Source organism: Phalangium opilio, unplaced genomic scaffold, assembly GCF_054372755.1.
Source record: "Phalangium opilio isolate 3A_F unplaced genomic scaffold, DU_Popi_V2 ptg000024l_1, whole genome shotgun sequence".
NCBI classification, from domain to species: domain Eukaryota; kingdom Metazoa; phylum Arthropoda; class Arachnida; order Opiliones; family Phalangiidae; genus Phalangium; species Phalangium opilio.
In genome coordinates this window covers 1,121,505-1,138,612 of record NW_028324155.1, presented here as the reverse complement: position 1 = coordinate 1,138,612, position 17,108 = coordinate 1,121,505, and the positions used below count along the sequence as shown (strand labels likewise).

The 17,108-nt window shown below is 34.5% G+C and overlaps 2 protein-coding genes across 4 annotated transcripts in view; one reads left to right on the top strand and one right to left on the bottom strand.

Annotated features, from left to right (window-relative positions):
* Positions 1-13,690, top strand: part of LOC149692008 (uncharacterized) — a 25,184-nt gene extending 11,494 nt beyond the window's left edge. Inside the window, exons 1-22 of one of the 3 annotated variants that reach the window (XM_089867625.1) lie at positions 1,287-1,433; positions 3,937-4,498; positions 4,894-5,125; positions 5,651-5,704; positions 7,636-7,734; positions 7,841-7,986; positions 8,049-8,109; positions 8,177-8,275; positions 8,335-8,442; positions 8,504-8,638; positions 8,702-8,759; positions 8,843-8,926; positions 8,997-9,153; positions 9,231-9,396; positions 9,715-9,993; positions 10,058-10,302; positions 10,365-10,485; positions 10,565-10,617; positions 10,918-11,189; positions 11,269-11,318; positions 11,760-11,872; positions 12,577-13,690. In XM_089867625.1, coding sequence (XP_089723751.1) covers positions 1,361-1,433; positions 3,937-4,498; positions 4,894-5,125; positions 5,651-5,704; positions 7,636-7,734; positions 7,841-7,986; positions 8,049-8,109; positions 8,177-8,275; positions 8,335-8,442; positions 8,504-8,638; positions 8,702-8,759; positions 8,843-8,926; positions 8,997-9,153; positions 9,231-9,396; positions 9,715-9,993; positions 10,058-10,302; positions 10,365-10,485; positions 10,565-10,617; positions 10,918-11,189; positions 11,269-11,318; positions 11,760-11,872; positions 12,577-12,793 — 3,384 coding nt within the window. In that variant the 5' untranslated portion in view covers positions 1,287-1,360 and the 3' untranslated portion in view covers positions 12,794-13,690. Of the gene's footprint in view, positions 1-1,286; positions 1,434-3,936; positions 4,499-4,893; positions 5,126-5,650; positions 5,705-7,635; positions 7,735-7,840; positions 7,987-8,048; positions 8,110-8,176; positions 8,276-8,334; positions 8,443-8,503; positions 8,639-8,701; positions 8,760-8,842; positions 8,927-8,996; positions 9,154-9,230; positions 9,397-9,714; positions 9,994-10,057; positions 10,303-10,364; positions 10,486-10,564; positions 10,618-10,917; positions 11,190-11,268; positions 11,319-11,759; positions 11,873-12,576 lie in introns of those variants that run through there. The other 2 variants (XM_089867624.1, XM_089867623.1) reach the window with 2 other exon arrangements.
* Positions 12,938-17,108, bottom strand: LOC149692007 (E3 ubiquitin-protein ligase RNF10). Its single transcript, XM_089867642.1, has 14 exons — positions 16,974-17,108; positions 16,753-16,910; positions 16,493-16,680; positions 16,370-16,425; positions 16,022-16,056; positions 15,434-15,761; positions 15,113-15,357; positions 14,876-15,041; positions 14,657-14,790; positions 14,386-14,503; positions 14,200-14,301; positions 13,964-14,124; positions 13,696-13,897; positions 12,938-13,585 (listed from the first exon to the last, which is right to left on the bottom strand). Exons 1-14 carry the CDS (start codon positions 17,065-17,067, stop codon positions 13,509-13,511), a joined length of 2,064 nt encoding a protein of 687 aa, XP_089723768.1. The 5' UTR covers positions 17,068-17,108; the 3' UTR covers positions 12,938-13,508.

The window sequence follows — 17,108 nt, the reverse complement described above, 5'->3', positions numbered from 1 at the left end:
TGTTCGTAATGTTTGCGCCCGAACCCTTGTTCATGAATAATAAGAAATTTAAATTGTTTCATAGTGCTTTGCGGAGGAAAGATTACTTACTTTTAGCGGTCGTTAATTTATTCGCGTTTTGAGATTCGCTGTATTTTGGGAAAGTATTTTAAAATCAGGATTATTTCAAAAAATTATCTATTTGAACGTGATTCTGAAATATGCATGAGGAATTACGCTTTCTAGGTTTAATTTAGGGCTAATTACATTCCCATTACAACGGTACGTCACAGAGAGGCCTAACGCGTAGGATTCTATAACAAAACTAAGTTGAGCGGTTCTCCTTTAATATTGTAAATAGATATTTGGTTCCAAAAGAAAATTTTCAATATTTTGTAGCTTCTTTCAAGTAAAAGTGTAACATATTTAGTCTGGTCCTTACCTCTAAGTTAAATACTTTTAGATGCCTGTCCATCATTGAAATTCAAGTACTATTAAGTACTTCTTTCTCCTTTTTTTTTCTCTATACAAATTTTACATCCTATTCCACCACTCGAATCGTAATTACATATTATTTTCTTTTATCTATTATTCATCATAGACCTAGGGGCAACCCTTTACAAAAATGTTTTTCCATTGAAATATTCGACCTCGCCGCTAGCTATATACTAGTACTTTTATTAAAGTATACAAAACTTGGACCAGTTTTACGCGGTAAATCCTAGCTTTAGAGACCCAACCAGCTAAGCAACTTTTAACGAAGTTGGGAAAAAACATGACGTCAGTTCCCTTAATTTATTTTTTATACATCTGTTGCTTTATTAAGGATATTTTGTCCTTAGCAAGATGATAATTGTAATAAAAGGGTGTCTTTCTAAATTCTTTCGTTTGAAAAAGGCCCTGAAGGCAGAGTTTGGGCGTTTGGTACCCCGTGGGGCTGAATTTATCCGTTATATTTTAAAGTAATTATCAGGTTAAGAGTGCATTAGATAGAGTTGCTATTTAAATTCCAACAATCATCCTTTTTTTTCGCAGCCTTTTATTTCTTTCTTTATTTTAAGTCGTCGACTAGTCTCGAGTTCCCTCCCTCGATCTGTATGTTACGTATTTTACTACTTGGGCCGTCGGTTCGCCCCTCTCATGGGTACAATCTAAAATTCCCCCAGTAATTTCGTAGGAAAGTTGAAACAAACGGCGGGAGCACCGAGTTATAAGCGGGAGGAGTGTTTTTTCGGTGAAAAATGTTTCACTCATTCTGCCCCTCTCCGTGTTGTCGTCGCCAGTTCTAGCCGCTAGAGGCGCCCTATTCGAGCTATGGCTTTTGATTAAGTAACTTTATTATATCCCCCTCCTTTGCTAGGGTTATTTAGTAATTTGTAAAATGCCTATTTCCATCATACGGATGCCACCTTCGCCAATGCGCTACAGGCTGTTCAAAGAGACTTGCTTCGACGGTATTTTTGACCATTTATTTTATTATTATTATTCTAATTATTTTGCATTTTTATTTATTTATTATTTTAACAGACCCGCTTTTAAATTTAGATAGGTACGGTACCCCCTTTATAGATTCGATTAACGAGATAACGATAACATCTTTCGGAAATAGATTAATTTATTAAATCGGATATATATTTTATAGGAAGTAAAATTTAATTTTAATTTAACAAAATTATTATATTGTTTCCGGTGTTCTGTTCAACTTCACGCGCTTGACAAGCCAAAGTTTGTTCCTCTCTTCTTTTTTGTTTAAAAAGTTTAACGATACTTTAATATACGGAGTTTTACGTACTTTATTAGCGAGAGTGTAAATATACTTTAAATCTGTTAATAAGTAGGCGTTAATACTAACTAAACTCTTTGAACTTCAGAAAAAAACTTATTTATTTAAAAGTAAACCGTGTGGGAAATCGATTCGGTTAAAATTATTCCATTTTTTTTCTCTTATTTTAACAAAAAAAAGGAACATTTTAAAATATTTTTTGAAAGATGAGGCGGATCTTTATTTAAAACGGTTTTTAAATAACTGTTAGGGGTAGGTAACAAAAAAAAAGTGTTTGTTATAGAAAATATCTTATTTTTTCATTTTTTACTGAACTTAAAGGTAAGCTTCTTAAAAGTTTTCGTTTCTTAAACTTTCTTTAAGCTGTAGGACAACTCGCGGTGGATATACAAAAGTTGTTTTTTAAAAAAAAGAAATATTTTGTGTGGGATGGAATTTAACGAACAGAAAAAAAATAGGCGTTTCAAAAATCTTGACGTGTAGGTTATATATATATATTTTAACTTAAAAGGCTTAGCTAGTATAACCAGAAACAAGGGAAAAACAGGTTTGATTACTGATCTCCGTCCGCATCTTGTAAAAAGAGTATATTTTTTTATTCACCTTTATTTTTGCCCATATAATATTGCAGTGGGTTTCTAGAAAAATTAACTTGGCATGCGATATTAATTAAGAAACGGTATAGGGGAGGAGGAGAAAACAAGCGTTTAAGAGAGATAGAGATAGAAGACAAAAACGACCGTGAACGTAAGACTTTATCTCCATTAGTTAGCGGTTAGATTATTTTAAACAAAATTGCGCCCGAATCCGAAGGAATTAAAAGTGGGAGCTAACATTTCTTTCTTTTCGGTTACGCGTGTTTAGTTTATAAGTTAGCTAACACCTACACCTTTTATTGTTTTAACAACACGGAATATAGTAAATTTTACGCGTAATCATTCTCTCTGATTTTAATTTCATCCATCCTACTCTCACTATACAGGTACTCTTAAATTATTTGTTAATGTTAAGTCATAATCACGGTTTGTTTTTTTTTTTTGGCGATTCATTGCTTCGGTTTATTTTTGTCCAGGAGTACGTTTCTCTACGCGGCGTTTGAACTTTTCAAAGTGGATTGTTTTTTCGGGATATGCAATTCAATCTGTAGTTAGTTACTCTCTACCTTTAGTATCAAATTTTTGTCCCATTTAGTGAATTGGCAGTACGCAACTTATCTCTCACGTAACTCCACTCGGAGTTATGCCCAAATTGCCAAATCATTTTATTTATTAAGTCCTCAATATTACGCCACCGAATATTACAGCTAGCAAACGTTTAGATGAATCTATTTAAAAAAAAAACGAAGTCTATTTGACAAAACAATTGCGGTATTGTAAGCAACGCGAATAGTTTAGTCTCCGTGCATGTCATAAACGTCGAAGTGAAAATATTTAACAACTAGAGCTTTAAATTTATTTGGTGGAAGCCCACTTAGCTCCTGGGCAAATTAACTTCTGGTTATTTCGCAAGATTACCTTGTCCTCTAATAAATATTTCTTAATTATTTTTTCTTTTAATTCGGTTTTGGGCCCACACGTTTGTCCTTTAGGGTTTTATTTTGAAGATCACTATCTTTAAAGGGGGAAGGGGGGCTTGATTCTGATTCTAAACCGCACCAACCATGTGTAGGAGTTCAACAAGTTGACGTTATCGCTTATGACCGACCTATATAAAGTTTTGAGAAACCCCTTCTTTCTTTGCAAGTCGCAGTGGATAATATAAAGAATCCTTAAAAAAAAACCATGAATCTACGCGCGGCAAGATATACATCATTACTGCTAGTTACAAAGTAATTAGTCGCGTATGAACCTCCTTTTTTGTTTTGTGTTATGTCTCTCTATTTATCTGTTTGTACAATTTTTCCGACGCCTAAGCGTTTGGGTAATTATATCCAACCACCGCGTCGTATCGTAACGGACTTGGCTACCGAATTAAACCCCTATATAGACGTATGCACCCACGCCAATTTTAAATTTTATAATTATTAAGCCCGCTTTATTGTTATCGCCAGGAAGAGATAAAATAGGTCGATTTGTACGCGTTTTTAAGTGAAATTGTTTTCCCTGAAAAAGAGTTAAGGCTTGATTCTATAGGGGTCTTGTTTTCTCTTTTTTCTTCATGACGGAATTATTTAGATTCGTCTGAAGTGTTGACCGTCAACACTGATGACTTCATTATCGGTGACAGAGTGTTCGTCAATGGCACAAAGGCAGGTTACATTCAGTTTATTGGCGAGACTCAATTCGCCCCCGGAGAATGGGCGGGAGTCGTACTTGATGAGCCAGTGGGCAAGAATGACGGCGCTGTAGCCGGTGTCCGATACTTTCAATGCGAGCCCAAGAGGGGAGTTTTCGCTCGCCTACACAGGATAACCCGTTTTCCGATGGCCACCAACGGGGCATCCACGCCAAACTCGTCCAGTATGGTCAGGAGTAGTCGTCCTTCCAGCGTCACGTCGCCGGCCGGTAGCGTCAAGGGAACCCCGGCCTCCGTCCGTACCACCACGTCGACTACCACGACTACGACTCTCAGTCCATCCATTAAAGTGGGCGATCGAGTTATCGTTAGTTCCACCAGCGGGGTCAAAATGGGCACTCTCAGATTCTTGGGTCCTACTACATTCGCTCCGGGTAATTGGGCCGGGGTTGAACTCGATGACCCCGTTGGCAAGAATGACGGATCGGTAGCTGGAAAGAGGTACGGCAATCGACCACCGAAGTTCACTCGCAAGCAAAATCTTACTGAGGGTGTAAAGTTTAAGCTTGCTTGTGGATTTAAAGCGCCCTTTAACGCGCAATATGAACGTTGAACGGAAATCTGCTCTTGCGTGAAGGAGCGCGTGGTTTTCGAATGAACCCCTGTTGAAATGTTTAACCCGCAACGCCCTGTTGCTTGTATAAAAGCAAACATTCAGGTGTTTATTTATTTAATGTTTTGGTTACTGTTAATATCACTGTTTGGAAGACTAAAAGTTCCAACTATGTTATATTTATGAAGAGTTGATTTCCCTAAAGCGATTGCGCGTGTAAGGGCTGCCTATGATGCGACCGAAACATTACTATAAAATCACTTATTCCTCAAAACAACACCAGATATTTCGATTGTAAAATGAAACACGGTTTATTCGCTCCCCTTCACAAAATCTCTAAAATCGGAGGTGGTCGTACCTCAACGACGACCAGAGTGACATCGGTGACCCCTAACAACTCTCCGCTTCACCGAAGAACCGGCAGCCACGAATCTCTCAACAGCTCCATGAGCTCGGCTTCCAGCGCCTACGCTGGAAAAGTAAGGCTCGGGGTCAAAGCTTTAACTAACACTCAGGTACCTCCGCTGACCTTACTCATTAACGAACAAAATCCTTAACCGGAAATCCTCTAAACAGCGACGCTTACGTAAATTCCCGCCCAAAATCTAACCATAATAACTCGGTCTGTTCAGAAAACATAACATCATTTAATTCCTTTTTAATGTTTGTCAAAGCGACCCCGGCATCCATCTCCCGTATACTCCTTGATTTCCATCACCACACCGCCGAGTAATAAAGAAATGAATTCCCCTCCGAGCTTTTTAAAGTTTTTAATACCATTTGCAATGGGGTTTTAATTATAACGTTACGCTTTTTAATTGCCAAAATCATTAAACTTCGCGGCGCGAATTTTGGGCTCGCTGTTTTATGGTTTTAGAATTATTTAATACTTTAAAAGAAATCAGCGAAACCCTTGTTGCGGATATAATTTGTCATTAAAAGTCCCTTAATTGAAGTACATGACAGTTTTTCGTAGCGAGGGACGCTGTTTTCCCTTCAACCCAATAAGGTTGTCTTACGTTGTGAAAATCTTTATTTAGAAACCCCTTCGTCCAGCCACCACAAGTGCCACAGCTACCACAACCGCGTTGCAAGTAAGTATCATTGCTGGAACCCAGCCTGGTGCACCCCTTCTCTTAAATCGTGGCATATCAGTCGTTAAGGAAACTGCCGTAGTTCATTCGTAAAAAAACCATTATACTACAATTTTATTTAATTAATTTTCAGTTGAACTTATATAATTATATATATATATGTATATTCTAATCCGGTGATAATTTATTCGAGAAATATACGCTAGCAATCGCGATGGTTATTAACAACATTATTTCTAAAGTAAAGAAATAATATAGTTTAAAAAATGGTACAAATCATGTAATTTTTCAACAGGTTGGTGATTATATCCCGTATCAAAGGAAATATTAAGCGCATTGCAGTTATGTTTAAAAAAAAACGCGTAAAAAACACGATACAAACAAAATAATATAAAATAGATTAATCTTTCTTATTTTTAACATCTTTCTTATTTTCCAATTTCAAATAAACAACTATCTAGGTATAATAATTAGCTAATTAAATCTAACCATACTATTGTACCTGGACAATAACGATTAATGACTGTTAAACGTGCAATAAGAGATAATATTTTTTTTTATTACCAGAACATTGGAACAAAAAAAAAAGCCTGATTAATTTATTTTAAATTCACTTACTCTTTTTTTAATAATAACCTATCTAATTCTGCAATGAGCTTTATATCTCGTTAATTTAATTTAATTTAATTGGCTTAATTATAAACGCTTTTTGACTGCGCATCGATAATTTTTCTTATGGCTGCTAAAAATCTTTTCTTGCGCTTCTTTTTTTTTTAAACAACTTTTTTTGCCTTCGGAAATTTTATTCTGGCTAAAATGAGTTGAGTAATAATACAATGTAGGCCTGCGTATTAGTTAATGTCAAGAGGATCTACGAAGAACTGCAGATGGAGAAGATACATATTGACATTTACGCCGAAAATCAACCCTGAGGAAAATATATATTTAAACTTTTGGAAAATACTGGACTTTTTTAACGAAACTGTTCTTCCCTAATTATACTTTTCAATTACGCGTAAGCTTACCAGAATGGTTGCGAACAAAGACTTGTTTTTTTGTTTTTATTTTTTTTTTTAATTCATAAAAACATGATAGATATTTTTTTATATACTTAATTATTTTTGACCTTCGGGGAATAATGATGATGCCCTAATCTAGATTTGTTTGGGAAGCACAAAGAGGGATCTCAGTACCACTAAGCAAAAAAAAAATAAAATTTTGCTACCTTAGGCTGGCTCGCTAATTTCGTTACGTTTTTATTGCAAGTTTAAATAATATATAATTTTAATTTTTTTTATTACGGTTTTGTAGCTTAGCTCGCAACCAAGCTGTTTGCATCAACACGTTTAATGTATTTTGAACAAAAATTATGTTTTATGTTTGTATTTAAAGGCTTCCACAAGTCTCTTGTACGTACCCTTCCCCGCTGGCTTATCTTTTAGTTCTTGGAACATCCGCCATCATTGCAAGTGACTTGTGGGTACCTTTAATCACCCAGCTAGCGACGCGTTATTTAGATTTGTTTATATATATATATTTAAGGAAGTTGTTTACAAATGTAGTACTGCTATTTTTCTAACAATGTAAATAAATAATAAAAGGGGGTGACGGATTTTTTAAAAACAAAAATATTTTGTCAAGTTTTTTTAACAATAAAACGATAAAAGCTTTTTCGTTACCTTTTTGTTTTTCAATGTACATTTGCTTACACAGTTGTACACAAAAATGATAAATGCACATACAGAACTTATTAAATTGAAACATTATTGGTAAATACCTTATATCTTACACTTAATTGGTTTCGTTAATGAGCTGGCAGTTTTCTTAACACGTGTTATAATATTAAGAAATGAAATATCTCGCGTAAATAAAGGGGTAGGATATTTAACGCTTTAAGGATCATTTTAACGACAAGTTTTATTCGTATTCAGGTTGCTTTAAAAGAGAAAGAGGAACACATAGAACAACTTTTAAAAGAAAGAGATTTGGAGAGATCAGAAGTAGTTAGAGCAGCCGCCCAAGTTGAGGAGGTCAATTAATTAATTAATTAATTTAGTCATATTAATTAACTAAATAGTTTAGTCATATTAATTAACTAAATAGTTTAGTCATTGATCGACCTAATTAATTTCAAAGATTGAGGCGAAATTAGCCAGTGTCCAACAAGCCCGTAATAAATTGCACGATGAAAAAATTCAAGTTGAAGCCAATCTCAGAGATCAATTGGAATCTTTGGAACTTGAAAAGAACGAGTTACTTTTATTGCTTGAAGATGAGAAAAAGTGAATTTACTTTTAAAAATATTTGAAAACAACATTATAAAAAAATTATAAAATTATTTTAGGAAAATAGAAGATTTTCAGTTTCGTATTGAAGAAGAATCTATCATGAAGAGCGAACTTGAAGTTGGTTTTTAAATTATAATTATTGTCTCCGTTCAATTCATTATTGTTAAGAATGATTATCTTATAGAACCAAACTGAACAATATAAAAAATCTATTTCTGAGCTTCAACAAGCTTTAAAAGACGAACAAGATAAAACTTCAAGAATGTCGTCGGAGTCTGATCATGTAAAACTTTAATATTTCAGTCGTTAGTATTAGAGTTGACAGTTTTTCGCGTACTGTAGATTAAGGAAGCCGAAAAAATAATTAGCACTTACAAGGATAGTGTCGAAGTTCTTAGCAGTAAAGTCACCCAACTTGAAGACACTGTGAAAAGTTTAGAATCCAAAGAAGTACTTAATGTTTACTATAAAGCGATTTAAGAATATACTTTAATCTTAAATTTAATATTAGTTTGAAAACAACGAAAAAGTCAGTATTTTGGAATCGGAACTTCAAACGAAAGATGAGAAATTACTTCAAGTGGAATCGAATTTGGAAAGTCGAAAAAATGAACTCAGTAACTTGCAGTCAAGATTAGCTGAAATCGTCAGTGTATTTTGCGTTAATTTATTCAAATTATTATAACTAACATTATTTCTATTTGTAAAGCAATCCGAATTAGAAACGAGTAAAGAAAGACAGCAAAAACAATTGGAGGTTATTGATAGTAAGATCTAAATTTTATGTTCAAAGAAAGTATAGTTTTGAACTATCGCGTCAAACAATTGTTTCACGTTTCCCAATATATAGATCTTAACTTGAAAATCAGCAAGTCTGATTCATTTTCGGGAGGTTTAAACGAAGCTGTTCAAAATTTGAAACTAGATTCTCTTGGTAAAGTTTGAACTTCCACTTGCGCTTACTAAATTAGTAATACCAATAATAATAAACGTTGAATCACCAGAACTTGAAAGAAAACTAAAAGATTCCGAAGAAAGAGTTGAACAACTAACTTCTCAAAAAACGAAATTAGAACAGCAAATTGCGGAATTAATGCACGCAACAGGCGATAATGCGCAACAGTTGGTACAAATGAACAACGATCTACGTGAGAAAGAAAGGTTTGTAATAACGGTTTTTTTTTTCTACAACTTTGATGGTATTATCTTATAATGCGTGATATTTTTTATTCCAATAGAATTGCTGATGATTTAAAGCAACAGTTGTCTCTCAAATCTCAAGAACTTGAAAAACAGCTAGACATATTTAAATTATCAGAAGAACAAAAGACTAATGAAATTAAAAGATTGAATGAAAAATCTGAAGAAGATATAAACCGCGTGAAAGAATCTTTAAAAACCAAAGTATGATTTTAATTATTATTTTTCTTTTTAGCGTGTTGAATTAGCCTTATTCCTTATCAGCGCCACCTACCCATAGCGGCGACTTTGAGAACTACTGTAAGCGGCAAGCCAATCAGATGTCGCTAAAATCTGGTGACGTCACTGACTGGCACTCTCGGGTCTTACCAAAAATGACGTCACCAGATTTTAGCGACATCTGATTGACTTGCCGCTTACAGTAGTTCTCAAAGTCACCGCTATGGGTAGATGGCGCTGATCAGGAATAAGGCTAATTGATGAATTTATGTTTTTGCGTATATTTTTATACTTTTATGAAAGGATCTTGAAATTGAAAAGCTCAAGTCCAAAATAACTGAATTGAACAACATTATTAGCGAATTAGAAGCCAAACATAACAAGAAAGGCGGTGAAATAGGAGAAATAACCAAAAAATTTAATGAAAAAGAAGCCCAGATTTTGCAGCTTAACGCAAAAAATCAGGAATTGTCTCTTCAACTCGACAGCTCTTTGCAAACATCCAAGAAAGTTATCGAACTTGAGTCAAAGTTAGATAGTTTGCAACGAGACTGTGATGCAGCTAGAAAACAGAAAGAAGAGGTTTGTCGATATTAATTGTTTTACTTCATTATAGTAATTATTTATTAATGAAATGTTTCTTTAGATTTCAGCGCAAATGCTGACTTTACAGGATGATAAAAAGAAACTCGAAGATAATTTCAATCTTCTCAAAGATGAAAAAACCCAAAAGGAAAAAGCTCTAAATGAAAGAGAAACGCAATTAACCAATTTGAAGGAGGAAACGGAACGAATTAAAACCACCTTTTCTCAACACAAGGCGGAATTGGAGAAGAAATTATCTGAAACCGTTTTGATCACGAAGAACATGAACGAATTACATAGCCAATAGTACGTATTTACTGTTTTCTAGCTTTTTTTTATTAAAGTAATTGTTTTAACCCTTTGAACAGCGAAAGCGAACGCCTGGCAATGACTGAACTGCAATCGAAATTACAAAAATCTGAAGATGAAAATCTAGCTTTATCAAAGAAGCTTTTGACGTTTGAGAAAATAGTTGATGAAAAGAATGAAGTAATATAGCTATTTAAAATAATGTTAAATGTTATTCTTAAAGATTCTAATCGAAGTTGAATCATTTAATTTCCTTTAGCTAGAGTCTTTGGTTAAAAAAACCAAAGATGAAATGGATGAACTAGAGAAAAGGTGCAATCAATTTTTCAATTAAAATAATCTGTTTATTTTATTTCATAATTAGCCTTATTCCTGATCAGCGCCACCTACCCATAGCGGTGACTTTGAGAACTACTGTAAGCGGCAAGCCAATCAGATGTCGCTAAAATCTGGTGACGTCACTGACTGGCACTCTCGGGTCTTACCAAAAATGACGTCACCAGATTTTAGCGACATCTGATTGGCTTGCCGCTTACAGTAGTTCTCAAAGTCACCGCTATGGGTAGGTGGCGCTGATCAGGAATAAGGCTAATTTAACTAATTTTTTTGCAGGAAGGAAAACGATATTAAGTGCCTAAAGGAAGAGAAGAGCTCCATTGAGAACGTTTTGAGTAAAACCCAAAAGCAGTTGGAACAAAGTCAAGATGAAATTGATAATCACAAAGCGACTATCGCGCAATTAAAGAATAAAAGTAACGAAGATAACTTGCAGAAATTCAAAGCTTTAAATCAAAAATTGGAGGAAGAAAAGAAACACCTCGAAAATAAAGTTGTCGAGTTGCAGGTTTCGTTTGCCAGATCCCAAGCTAATGTAAATAATCCAGGTAATTAATTGTTTTATCATTCATTATTAATATTAGAAAGGTAGAATTTAGACTTAGAAAACGTAATTAAACCACGTAGATTTGGAACTGGTAGCTCTTAGAGAGGAAAAGGATTCTCTGACTGGCCAGGTTAGTAAAAAATTACGTTCTATCATACGTGTATTCTCTCCTTATAATTTTAGTCAGGAACATTATTTATATATCCGAAAACCAACCAAAGTTGAACGTCTCACTTCTTTTGCCTTTTTTTAAATTTTATTTGCAAACGCAAAATTCGCATTGCCGTCTTTCTTATCCATCTGTTTTATTTTATTTCAAACTAAAACTTAATTAATTAAACGTTACATCGCGCGTTTATGTATATATATTTTGTCGGCGCCTAAAACTAAAACTGATAGCACAATTTTATTTATTGGCTGCGTTTCTTAAGGAGCAAACTTCTTCAAATATTGCGTTACTCTCAAACGGCTTCCCACCGTTTTTAAATAAGCTGAGCACCATTTTCGGTTTTATAGTTTGTCTTTCAATTTTATTTTTCGCTTGGCTTCTCGTTTCTTTTAAAATATGTAGATTGAATTTTTAAACTCCGTCATCGTGGATATGCAACGAAAAAACGACGAGTTAAACAACAAAGTCAAAGTTTTAGAAAATGGCGATTCCCTGGATGCCACAGACTTGAATTTGTAAGTTAACGTAAACCATCCCTTTCACGGCTGGCTTCTTGCGCTTTTTATTATAGTTCATAAGTTGTATTATTTTTCGATCGTAATTAATTTTAAGGTAAATCTAGGCCTAGCTAAGGGCACTGAAACTAACTAATTTCAATTGGCCTTATTCCTGATCAGCGCCACCGAGGCGTAGCGGCGACTTTTGGAACTATAATAATACGCTAGCCAATCAGAGGTGGCGCTGGAGTCGATGGACTCTGATGGTGGTCTGTTATTTTCTATGTTTTGTTGATCTTTCTGAATCACGTGAATAGCCAAGGCTTAACAAGCGATATGGTTTCAAAAGTATTAAAAGTTGATTTTACCTTTCTTATTCTGTCTAATATTATGAAATAAGACTTTCGGAGTAAGTTTTCATTCGATTTTGGTCTATTTGGAGATTATTAGGTTAATAATAATTAGTTAAAACATGTTTTTGAAGTTGAAGCGGTAATAATCAAAACCGAGAAAATAACAGATCTCCATCAGAGTACGTAGACTCCAGCGCCACCTCTAATTGGCTAGCGTATTATTATAGTTCCAAAAGTCGCCGCTACGCCTCGGTGGCGCTGATCAGGAATAAGGCCAATTTGACGTGCTCTCAGCTAAACCTGTAGAGGACTACCGCGTTTACGTTGGAACTTATTTGAATCATTGCGTTTTTGTTTACGTTTTCCCAGAAATGGCATTAAGTCAGTGGTAGCTCCCCGTCTCTTCTGCGACATATGCGATAGGTTTGACCTTCACGATACGGAAGATTGTCCCACTCAGGCTGGAGAAGATGTGGAAACTCATTCCTCGCATCATGGTACCAGAAACGAAGAAAGGCCTTATTGCACTGTTTGCGAAGTTTTTGGACACTGGACGACTGATTGTGATGATAACGAAACTTTCTAAAAGTCATTTAATATCGCTACAAAACAAAAAAATCATATTCTGTGATGAATAGTAACAAGTAATATATAATATAAATGTTTGTTTCTAAAAAAAAAGACTTAGCCCCCCCCCCCGCCTTAATATGTAATAATAATAACAAATAGGTAATGTTAAACACTTTTTATTGTTAACCGCTATTTGATTACAATCAACTCTAAAAAATCAGAACCTCTCTAAAGTTTTACTTTTTATTGTTAATTATTAAATTTTATCGATAGCTTATTCGCTTAAGCGCCATCATATTTTATAACTTACGAGAGGGAATATTTTTAATCTATAAGATGGTTTAATTATTTTATTTTTTAATTACAAAGAGGTTCTTAATTCTTAATTATTCGGATTAGTTTGGTTTTGAATTAGAAAACAAAAATTTTGCAACGTTAATTAATTAATTTTGTTGAATAACTTAACTAATTTTAATTATAATATTAATATTAATCTAAAGAGAGTTAGAGGCAAATTAATTTTTATTATAATATTAATCTACAGAGAGTTAGAGGCAAATTAAAGTTCTTATCAGGCAATAGAATGAAAAACAAAACATTTCAGTGAAAGTTGAAAACCAACCAAGTTTATACAAGAGAAATTCAGAAAACAAAATATTTGTCATTGTTTGATTAATATTTGGGGATTTTCTTTTTAATTACGTTTGGCTAATCAAAAATTAAGAAATAATTCACTTGCTACGGTTCATAGTAGTTGTAAATAGAAGAGTGTTCTTGCTCTTCTTACGTTTCCCACGTTTACCTTTTTCTTCATTAGAAAGAAAAGGGTTAATTTATTGTTTGTCAGTTTTGTTATTTAAAAAAAAAAAAAACATTTATCCCATAAAATAAACTACAGTTAACTGTTATTTTACTTACCATCTTGATTATCCTCGACCTTTAAACTCATAACGTTCATAGCTTCTTGGATAGCGTCTCCGAAAGAAACGCTATATTCAGGAGCGGGAGCATCCTCATCAGAATTGACGGAAGTTGCAACAGCGGAGGCCAAAGTTGGTTCCTTTACTGCCTTTCCCCAAATTGGAGCGCTGTTTGGACGCGCTTTACCAGTTCGAAGCATCTTCAAATAGAATTGATGACGATTAATTTCTTTTCATTTCTTTCTCTCAGAGTAACAAATTCTAACTTGGGCGAAAGAAGTCTGATTATCAGCTTCGGGATCTGGAATATCGGGAGAAGGAGTTGGTGATGATAGTTCTCTACCAAGGGGAGGGTCTTCATCCGTGCTAACACTCTTGTACGCTGGGAAATGTTGCATGCTGTCTAATTTGTATCGCGCGGATGGAACTGCAAAGGGAAGACTTTATTTCAGTACCATGTTTCAAAGGTCAAGTTTCTTTAGTAATAGTCGTAACTAAGTACATTTTCCAATTTTTTTATTTTCTTCCAGTTCAATATGTCTCTCGCGTCTTCTTTCTTCTCTGGCTTTCCTGGTACGAGTTTTACGACGTTTCTCAATTTCCGCTAAGAATGTAGTTTAAAAATGATAAGAGTTAACTAACTCTACAAATACAACCCGACTCAAAAGTAATTTAGGGGTAGAGTTACGTTTGAAAAGAGATAAGGTAGCCATTGAAATCAAAGGCCTTTCAAAGTGCAACTCAACCATTTGGAATTGACAAGTAAGTGGCAAATGTTGTAAATATCTAAGACGTTTTCTCAGAGCCTAAAATTTAAAGGGGAAATCCAGGATTGAAAACTTCTTCGTGGTTTTTAACATGTCTTATTGTAATTTTGCGCAAGTGCACTTGATAAAAACACCTCAGGAGACACAGAACTGTTAAGTGTACTTGCGCATGAATATCTTAATACTAATTGCCTCGGTCATAGTTGCCCCTTCTAAATTGACAACTTCCGCAGTGATGGTGTTGGGGCAATTTTCTAATCCACCATATTCTTCAATTAGCATTCGGACATTTAATGAATTCATATAGATTTGTTGTCCATCAGAAGCTAGAAAAAGGTACCGTTAAGCTTTTCCAATTAAAGTAGTAAACTTCGGGAACTAAAACTCCTTTTAGCAAAATCAATTGTTAACCTTGATAAAAATAATAACAATTTTTCTGTTCCAAATGATTAAAATTAGCATTCTCTGGTTCGAGTAAGAGTAATTCTTCCGGTATGTCTTCAATCTCACTATCAGCTTCTACTAAGCCAAGTTCTGAGAAGGATTTAGAAAAATCCTCTCCCTTTGCGCACGCGTACTAAAAATAATCAAATTATTAAATAAAGGATTGTTTTTAATTAGACCTAGCTTTAGAAAGTATTTGGTTACTTCATCTTGAGTCTCAAAATGGGCCATTTCAGTTTTATTGGCGTTCGGATCAAGCGTAATGTTATTCATCAATTTATCTTTTCTTTCTTTCAGTAATTGTAAAGCTGATTCAATGAAACAAATCTCTGGATTGTTTTCCTCCTCTTTCAATTGCTCGTTTAGTTCTATAGTTTCGCGTTCTATAATAGCGAGAACTTCGTCTCTCGTAGCAATGAGCAATTTCTGAAAACAGGTGGTTTCCGAATCTGGAAGAATTGAAATGGAAGGTTTTTTTTATTTCTGGTTTTTAATAAGAAGTAGAACCGATGACTAATTGATTACCATCAGAAAGAGATAATGGGTCAATAGGGCAACTCTTCCATTTGCTAACTGGGATTGCAAATAGGGAGCCCTTTTCGCGTCTCACCAAAGACAAAGTAATTTTTTCTCCAATTATAGGAGCTGGTTTTGAAAGAGAGACGCTGCTTATAAGATCAGTTTTATGAATAGAATCGTAACAAATTGGGCATTTGTGCCAGCTTCTCTCCGAGAGTGCCAAATAATGTAATATGCAAATCCAACAAAAAACGTGTCCGCATCGAGTGATTTTTGCCACTTTAGCAGGGTATAGACAGATAGGACAAGAAGGAACTTCGTGGCAAGGTAGCAACTACGGGAAGTAAATTTATTTTATTAGTTAAATAATGAGGGTTATATCTTGACGAGATATTTCCCGCCAGGTGGCGCTAGTTCAAACGCGTGTATCAATCACGCGATAGGCGATATTATAAAGTACTGTCCATCAGAGGCGCCTATATAGATGCTTTTCAACCATTACACTTTAACAAGTTGAGCGAGAAAACCTATTTTATTTACTAGCGCCATTCTGATATGATTATTCTATATAACCCTAATAATTTTTTTTTATACCACTTGTTCCACACATGCCCAGTCTACTAAAACATCTACATGAAAAGAAAAACAGTTTAATTATGAGAAATTAATATAACTTCTAACAAAAGTTCATAAGATAAGTTCCATAAGTTTGTCACTGGCTAATGGGAGTATGTCATGAAGTGACATAGGTAAAACGTCATATTCTCCTAAAGTGACGCCTGGTGAGGCGCAAAGGCTTAGTACAGACTAAATAGGAAGATGGACTGCAAAATTAACCACCGAGTGTAGTCAATTCTCAAACTATCTCTCTAGCATTACAAAGTATATATAGTGTCACACTTATAGAACATATCTTATAAACCTACGCTTCTACTCTTATACCAGGATCAACAGTATGTACAGAGTAGTTTCCACCTTCCTTCACAATAAACTGGCAACTAGTTTAATGAAAAATCATTTAAAAAAACTCCCTTCGATCTTTTCTTGAAATATCTAATTACTAACTTTGCTTGCAAAAACTGTTCTTTATTGTATTTTGCAAACTTTATTCTCCCAAAATGATTTCCACCCCGATAGGTCTCTGAATTAAATTCTCTTTTTGCAAAGGTAAAATTTAAAAGATGGTTCAAATTGACTTTTTTTGAACCAGACTTAACCGTGACTCCCGCGTCAAGTAGATCATCTACTACTACCTATTTAGTTAAATTAAAATAAATAAATGAATAATAATTACGCAATGGAAGATGGTAATTAAGAACAATCACCTCACTCCCGTCTTTATCAAAGTTAACACTTCCTCTGGGTCTGGGACGTTTGTCATTAATAATTTTAGTTTTTTGTGGGTTTGGTTTCCTAGATGATTCGGAACGAGGGTAAGAACCCTCTCTCTTACGAGAATTTCTAGCAAATTTTGATACTCCATCTAAATTTAAGTATTAAGCTGATATATAACATGTAAAAGGGGCTATATTATGTTGATTTTTACCTTGTTTGAAGCGAGAGTCAGCTGTGGTAGATCTACAACTTTGTTGGGAGGTGCGGAGAGCCGGTTTCTTTTCCATATTTGATTCCTCTAGCATTAACTTTAACTCCAACTGGAGCTTCCAAGCAATTTTTAGAA